Source organism: Anneissia japonica, unplaced genomic scaffold, assembly GCF_011630105.1.
Source record: "Anneissia japonica isolate Jap-2015-1 unplaced genomic scaffold, ASM1163010v1 scaffold1489_len2284818_cov182, whole genome shotgun sequence".
In the NCBI taxonomy this organism is placed as follows: Eukaryota; Metazoa; Echinodermata; class Crinoidea; order Comatulida; family Comatulidae; genus Anneissia; species Anneissia japonica.
In genome coordinates, this window is record NW_022698455.1 from 2,225,130 (window position 1) to 2,234,039 (window position 8,910).

The window sequence follows — 8,910 nt, forward strand, 5'->3', positions numbered from 1 at the left end:
GACCACCCCCCCCCCCCACCCAACCCACCAAAAAAAAAAATCAAAATTATAGAAAAATGGAGAAAAAAATAATATTATAATTAAAATTTAGGTCTGAGAGTGCCATTTCCGGCCATCTAGAGGTGCCAAAATAACCATTTTCTTACCTCAGCCCCAAACATGGTGGCGCTGAGGTGGTCTACACCCTCTGTCTGTGAAAGTGCCTTCCTGTGCCTCCTCTATTTCGAATTCCTGGATCCGCCACTTGGAAATCACATATATTATTGTATATTGTGTCATAGAACTTGGACAGAGGATTGGACGACTCGACATCAACAGCGCAGACTGAGATATACATAATAGACGAGCCCCGCATCATGTTGCCCAAGACGGTTATTTACTTTTAGTTTTAAATGTTTGCAAACCAGTCTCAGTTATATTGCAATGAGGGCTACAAAGGAAATAATCAAACCAACACAGCTAATACGAAAATACAACATTTTCGTTTTATGTTTGCATACCGAGTACCTAATCATTAGTGAGATCGGTGAACCATGAATAATAACAGGTACATTTCCCGAATAGCTACAATATTACAGAGACGAATAGTCCTACAAAAAAGTATGATTGAAATTTGAAATGAAAAGTACACAATATTGATGAGACAAATGAAAATTTGTTTTTATCAGCTGTTACTTTCAAGTAAAATTCCCCACTCAGAGGCGAATCTTCGGGAGGTGGGTGGTGACAAAAGGGGAGCAATACTCCAAACTACGCTGATTTTTGATAAATTCCATGTACCAGAGTCGATGACCACCCCCCCCCCCTCTGGATTCGGCCCTGCTACTGTTGCTAAACCTTGAAAACTAGGCCCCTATAGTTGTTTTCCTACTAATGTGATGAAAGTCTTGTGCTACCAAAATCAGTGGTAATCATAAAGCCGCCTAAGTTGAATATCAATTAAGATATTAAAACATGAGTAGGCCTACACCTTCCATGTTTTAAATATATTTTTTTTGTTGTATGTTATGTATATGTTTAAAAAAATTGTAGCGCCAAAAAATAAATGTAAATAGACGTGAAACAAAATAATTAAGTAATTGTGTTTCCGTTGTATACTGTATTGTAAAATGTGTTTAGCAATTTTTTTTAAAGAATATTTAAATGTGATTATGAAAAGTCATCAGGAATAAACTTATATGTAATTACAAAAATTAGATTAGACTGGTCCATAATTTATTACTTTTATTATACTTAGGCCTAATTTAAGCTTATACATATATATTTACAGTACAGTATTCTTTTGCATGTTAAAATCTCATTACACGTATATATTTTCTATTTTGTAATTGGTGAATTTATTCGCGCGAATCGAAAATTGTTATATGCATGCTCAATTGAGAATCTCGTGATGAAAATTGTGTAGGCGCATGTGTATTAGGCCTAGGCAAAAAAAAAGTTCGATTTGCTAGTGGAAACGGCCTTTACACTGTTAGATGTGAATTTAAAATAAAATAAAAAAACATACCGTATTTATTCGAATAGAGTAAACGCCCCACTTTGAATAAACTCCCCCTCAGAACCTCTTTTGGAATAAAGGCCTCCAAATAGCCTAGATTATGATGAACAACTAAAAAAATGTTTACCTTCCATTTTCGTCCGGTATTATCTCCCCTGCAGAGGATGGAATGGTAGTTGATCCAGCCCAGAAGAAGGCATCTTGAAAAGAATAGAAGATAGCCTAATTACAGTAAGTACAATATATAGGCTCTATTCCTATAAATTTTTATTGAAAATGATTTTAGTAGCTAGTGGTCCCTCTATGAAAGCTGATCACCCAATGTTTTATTAAGCATATTCATGAGGGTACTTAGTAGTGTACAGTAATAATTAATCGCATTCTGATACAATTAGCAGGTCCAGTACACATCAAAGGCTATAGAATTACAGTACCCGCTGATGGGGTCGGATTCAACACTAGCCACTAAGCGAAAGCTCGGTGGTGAAGTAGTTACACCAGGGTAGTTTCTGGAGGTCGTTTGTTCGATTCCCAGCCGAATCACTTGCGATTTTTTTTTCGCAAGTAGTAGGGAACGTACTGAGTACCGTATTTAGCACCATAGTACTCGTCAAGTAAGGCAAAACATCACTCTTATGATATTTTTGCTAAAATTTCGAAATAGATTTAATTATTACTGTATATTATTATTAGAATATTGTTTAAGGCGGTAAAGAATTAAATAGAAAAATTTGAAATTCCAAATTATATGATGAAAATAAAAAGTTTATTGCATCCCCAAACCGAATCGCAAAAAATTATAGGCTGAGAACTCTGCTTTCGAGAATAAGTTCTGCGACAAAAAAAAACGCTTGATGGAAATTCAAGATCATTTAATCGCAACATTTGGTAAAACTTAAGCATTTAAATAACAACCAAACAGCAGGAGAACTACTAATGTGGAGATAAAGTGCTCTCTCCGCGCTCATTTTGAATATTTTCAATGGGATTTTTGATATAAACACGTACAGACCCTATTTTCTGGACATCAATAAAGGCATACTTAATGCCTCTTTAATCACCTTGGAAAGAATTCGTAACAAGATAGGTGCCTTCTTACCGTTAAGCCAAAGCGGTTTTCGGAGTGGAAGAAGAACGGGAGATGTTGACATTACTCATAAATGACTCACCGGAAAAAAAAAAAAAAAAAAAAAAAAAACAAACCCAGAAAGAAAAATATCGAAATTCGAATTACGGGTATCGACATGTCAACCACGTTTGACACGGAAAATAGAAGAAAACTGCTAGAGATATTGAAAGAAATCATAGACGAAAATGAACTCAGGATGGTGAGATTCTTACTATACTTGGTCACACAGGACTAAACATGAAACTCAGGGATGCTAACCATGAACCAGTCATTCTAAACAAACATGGAAACACTTCAAGGGGAGAGTTTGAGTCCTGTACTCTTTACCACATATCTGGAACATGCACTTAGAAGAATCAGATCGACCATATAAACAGATATACCGACGGAAGTTTTGTACGCAGATGACGTAGACTTTCTCGGTTTTCAGTATAACACTATTGACGTAGACACAGTCGAAAAACATCTTCTAACATATAATCTCAATATTAATAAGAGCAAAACTGAATATACAGTAATACAAAGAGGGCATGTCGACCAAGAATCGAAGAGGAAAATTTAAAAAGTGGGATCGCTGCTCGGGGATAACGAAGATATAGACGTCCAAAGCAACTGGCTTCGGTCGCAATGAACGGTTTGGCAGCATTCTGGGAACGTCGCGATAAAATGGACCTTTCCGCTAAGCCCCGCCCCTTGGATATTGTTGCTAAGGTCCCACAAGACGACAGTGTTAAAACATACGCGAACACGTGCGTTTGTGGGACAACACATGTGTTTGTGAGACGCGCGCGTATCCCTAGCGCTGTTCTGATTGGTCAGTTGATAAGTTTGATTGACACTCCGGAAAGGTCTATTAGAGAAAAGGCTTGACTTAGATTGCATGATGCACAATCCATATTGCTTTATAATTCTAGTACACGGGGCTCTGACCAAAGAGCAAACGTTGGACACTTACCATACGCAATTCAGCACAATGACGCTGCAAGTTATGGGTTATTCTCTTGCCGTTACAATGATTTAAATAATTTACTAAAATTTTATGAAGCAACGAAGTACCGGTACACATCTAAACTTTAAACAAAGAAAGATATCGAACTCATCAGAAGAATAATAGAGAACTGGAGTGAGTGGAGAAAATTTATTAAGGATATATACAGAGCAGCCGAGGCGGACCGAGATGTCAAATGACTTCGACGCGGAAAGGTCATAAGTAAGATTATAATTAGGCTATGGTAAAATCCGGAAAGTTCATCATTTAATTGGTCATTTAAAATAATTAGTCGTACTTCAAATTAGATAAAAACGGATTCACAGAATCAAACACTTTTGATTGAGAATGAGGGGACATCAGCTAATTTAAGCATGGAGAAAATATAATATATTTTATCAATTATTGCAAATAAATCATGCCTACCTGGTCCTGCTCCGTCGTAGTTGAAGCCTCTAATCCATAGGCTTGTGCTGTTAATTGCATACACGGTTCCAGTCACTTGGTGGGCAAGAGTGGAAAATACTCCTATCTGACTGCCGAAGTAGTTTGCAAATTCTTGTGCTTGGGTAACTAGAGAGGAATAATAAACTCTAACTTAAGTCAATGAATATGTTTTATACTGTGATTTTAGCATATTGATATGCAAAGATTACGGATTATTAATTAACATCGTAACACTAACAGAAAGACATTCTACAGTAGTGGAACTTTTGGTTTACTTTAAATTCATATCAAATCAATCATACTGTTTTGTGTTATAATTATTATGCGCATGCTTTGCTAAGTCAGTGTCTACTATTGCACGAATGGCGATGTCTACAGTCTGTACTCGTATCCAGAATATGAACATTCATTTTTTTGTTTTTATTTAGCATATTCATGCCGGTTGCGATAATAGGTCTCAGTTGCAGCCGATTCTACCCAAGTGATCAGTTTTGGTGACAAATATAATGCCGATACACTTCTATACTGCTGACAACACCAGTCTTCAATCATCTGATCAGAATCCCCTAATCAGGTTTGGTGACGGCATCATGAATTTCAGATTTATTAGGTATTTCGGGTTGACGGACAGCCGAACCCGAACTGACCTTACACAAACCGTTTTTGCCACTCCTTTCTACCCAAATTAAAATGGTAATGGTTGGGAACTTGTTATACATGGTCTCTATGCGTTGAGGTGTCATTAACTGGGCACTCACTCTCACTGCGTCGTACAACGATCGTACGACGAACCCAACTCCGCTCCATTGTGAGCCATGAGATGCCGTCTGTTGATTTTTGGTGTCAGTCTGAACGGATCGTCATTACAAACGAACCGTTGTGCGCGCGTCCGTGGCGTTGCGTTTTCCAGAATCGCGTCAGCCGAAGACGATTGGGCGCAGTGAGTGCCCACTGCCCGGCTGCCTTAAAACGAAAATCAAAAACAGCAAAATCCTAGGACTTTATAGTAAATCTTCTAAAAGAAGACTATTGCAGAAGAACCACACTAATTGAATAAAATGACTTCCTTTTCGGTTGATTGATAAATTTGATAGGTAGGGCCTTAATTACTACTTTACAAATATCTATCAGACCAATGTAAAATTATCTTCATAAGGACTACACTTAAAAAAAGGATAGTAGGCCTATGGCATATAATAGCTCATAAACAGCTCATTCTGGATTCAATCGATTATTTCTGATTTTTTCCTTTAGGTTAGTCCAGTTGTAAAACATGGTTCTTAATAGGCGACCCGCTGGCCAAATTTGGCCCGCGAGGAAATTTAATTTGGCCAGTGAGGGAAAAAATAATGAAAAAACAATTAAAACATAATGAAAGTCCGATGAACACATTTTCAATAAAGTAAAGACTAAAAATATAACCAATGGTTAATGTGCATAGAGTGGTTTGAGAATGAGCAAGATGATTTTATAGGCCATAAATAGATAAATAGCGCCAAAAATCGATCACTGGGTATTTTCTGTGATTCTTTATCCCCACTCAGATCCTACTTCAGGGACTCCAAAATGTGTAGGAGGAGTACGTCCATGGCCATATAACTAGAACGATATACAACCAGGAAATTATTAGGCCTACAATATCAAAAACATTACTAATAGTGAAAGTTCATGGCAATGAAGGTTTTTAATTTCACTTCTGGTAACGCTGTTATAATATTTAATATTCAGTCCTTCGGCTTTTCTATCATGCCAAAAATATATGTATTAGCTTGTTGTTAATTTGAATGAAATGTCAAAAATATACCATTTCTATTGCGCTAACTATTATTCAAGAAGCATTATGCCTAAGTACGGTATACAGTGTGAAGGCCAAATATCTGAAAAGATTTCTATTTTAAATCATAATAGCGTTTTGTCTACAGGAATTTTAGAATGTTTGTCGTTGTATTAAAGCACCATATAACATTACAAAGCATTTTTACTTATCACGGTACCGGCTTGTGCCATACTTCAAACTCACATACAGTATATGGTCGAAACTTGACTTTATATAGTTTATTTTCATATCACTAGGGGGATTTTGATAACCAGACGGATATAAAAACACGGATGAAAAAAAATATACGTTGTTGGGTCATGTTGTTGCAGGGGACCCAGGTTGGAAGAAATTCATTCTGGGACATCTGGTAATGAGCTTCCTTAACATATTTTTTTTTAGCTGTGAATCGGCACTGCCTTCCGTGGAGACAATTGATAATAAAGTAGTACTGTAAAAACATTATTTTCTGAGCTCTTTTCTTGCGAGAGTGCAGGAGGCCGTCCTGGTTTCCGTGAGTTGGGACCGCTACGTTGTAGCACAAATCAAAATCTCCTAGACTATAGGAGCTCCATGAGACAACGGCAGCGGAACATTTTTGAAAGGGGGGGGGGGGGGCATTTCAAATAAGATAGGCCTACCGGTTGTAAATCCAGTATGCAAACGAATCGAGCATCTAGGCTGGGAGCCGAACTACGGATATTTGACGAAGTATGGTGCATTGTATTGTAGGCATCAAGCTAACAGATGGATAGATGGACTGACCGACCGACAATGCTAAGATAGATGCGAATAGTTGATGCAGAAAATTAAGTTGGTGATGTACTGTACTGTATGATTGATTTTTTTTTTTAAATCGAGGGGCGCTTATTCAAACTCGGCGCGTAAGACAATTTTCACGTTAGGAGGGCGCTTATGCAAGAGTGCGCTTATTCAAACGGGGCGTTATTTGCGCGAGTACGGTGTAGTTACACTTCTATCTTCATCGTTAACATAAAACAGAACTAGAGCGTTGCACCATTGATTGTGCCTACCTCCGCCCTGTGCCTAAATACAGAAATTATACAAGGCGGGCGATTCCATTGTTTTTTCATGCTCGACGATATTTTTCAAAGAAAATTTACAAACGCGCGCTTTACAGACGTCAATCATTATGGTAAACAATGGTTGCGCAACTTAAAAAGAAAACTTGTAATGTTCGTTTAAAAATGAAAAAAAAATCATCTATATTGTATTATAATAAATTGGTCGATTTATAAGGCGAAAATAAACAAGGTGTTTAAGTACAATAATAATAATAATAATAATAATAATAATAATAATAATAATAATAATAATCATAATAATAATCATAATCATAACAAGATTGTATAGCGTTTGTTAACAACGTTTGCTGGGAGCAGTCACATCACAACCCCAGTAGAAAAGGTGGAAGCGGCCAATGCCCCCCTGACCTCCGTTGCGTCACTAAAAATAATTGTTTCTTTACTTCCTTGTTGAATACTGTAGGCCTTTTCCACGAATGTTATTTAAAAAATCTTAACTCCATAACGGGGCGTCGTATCCAAAAACAATTTCCAGCAAAATGTTCTTAAAAGACTTGTCTACACCACTATATGATTGAAAAAAAACCCCTCTGAAATCAAGATGGAAAAAGAAAAGCCTATCTAAGTAGTGTATTAAAATAGGTCTATGCATTACGACGCCCCGTTATGGATTTAATATTTTTTAAATAACATGATTTCAGAAAATCAGCCCAAAAGCTTATCTTATCTCTCTGTTGGTTACGCACCGCGCTGATTTGCAATGTTTGTCATCACTTCTACCGATTCGTGGAAAAGGCTTATCATAAATACATACATAATAATAAAATGACTGTAGTTCCTACATGTCGAATAACAGGTTAGGCCTATTAATAAATATTATGAATGTCACTCCAAAAATTGACAAGTCCATTTGGCGAGGTGGTGTGGACAGGATTTGGCGGCCCGGTAGCCTACCGCTAAATCCTTCATCCGCCCAGTACAACCGAACTAACATAAAGTTATGATTAATGATACATTACCCGTAAACAAACCCGCTGATAGTAAAATAGCTTTAAGATAAAATAACATTTTCCTCTTTCGTAGACGCAGGTGGAGAATCGATTAATAGCGACTTGGTTTACGGTATGAACAATTTCTGTACTCTCATTAATACTACTGTATTAAATTACCGAGACGAATCCTGTTATATAGAATCTCTATCCAATGAACTGAAGCGTAAAAGCAACGATTGGCTGAGTCGTCCACTAGAAATGCTTGTTAAGAATAAAGCGCAACCATGAGAAAAGCTTTGTATTTTGTTGACCGAGTTAGTACGCGGATTACCATTCATTGTTCAACTGTGTGGTAAATACCTACTTTAATACCTTTAGGAAATGAGAACATTGTAAACAAACTATCAACAACCATACTGTGATGTCAGCAGAATTAAATTAAATATTTCTGTCTTTATGTCATTTCAAACCTACTAACATTATCAGGGGCGTACGGTGAAAAATCTAAGGGGGGGGGGTTCGAAACGAAAGCGCAGGGGGAAAGCTGAACTCGGAGAAATTTAGCGAAGCTTTCAGAATTCGCGGGGTGCGTTATTTGTGAGTGAAGCGAGCAACTAGGCTGGGGCTAGGCGCAGTTTAATTATGCTAGATTTTTTAAAAAATCATATTTAATTAAAGGGCACTTTCTTTAAAAAAAGGGGGGGGGGGGTCCGACCAATTTTTGAACGAAACAATGGCTCCTAAGGCTTCTATTTCCTATAGTGTACGAAATTAAAATTCTAGACTAGGCCTGTATTAAAATAATATAGGTCTTTGAACACTGTATTCCGGATCCCAGATGACACCTGAGAGCCGCAATACATGCATCGATCCACTTGAGAGCAGGTTTTGTCAGCTGGCTGGGCCTATGGAGTATTCGACTGGTCGTTCGTCTTTACCATGTCCCTGGTTAAACCAGTCACTATAACAACTCTCTGGTTAAACCACGCTTGCC

The 8,910-nt window shown here is 37.3% G+C and overlaps 1 protein-coding gene across 1 annotated transcript in view; it reads right to left on the bottom strand.

Annotated features, from left to right (window-relative positions):
* LOC117102633 (protein Skeletor, isoforms B/C-like) overlaps positions 1-8,097 on the bottom strand; it is a 29,424-nt gene extending 21,327 nt beyond the window's left edge. Inside the window, exons 1-3 of the mRNA XM_033243015.1 lie at positions 7,944-8,097; positions 4,042-4,188; positions 1,626-1,698 (exon numbers count right to left, since the gene is read on the bottom strand). Coding sequence (XP_033098906.1) covers positions 1,626-1,698; positions 4,042-4,188; positions 7,944-7,992 — 269 coding nt within the window. The 5' untranslated portion in view covers positions 7,993-8,097. The remainder of the gene's footprint in view (positions 1-1,625; positions 1,699-4,041; positions 4,189-7,943) is intronic.
* Between the last annotated feature and the right edge of the window lie 813 nt (positions 8,098-8,910).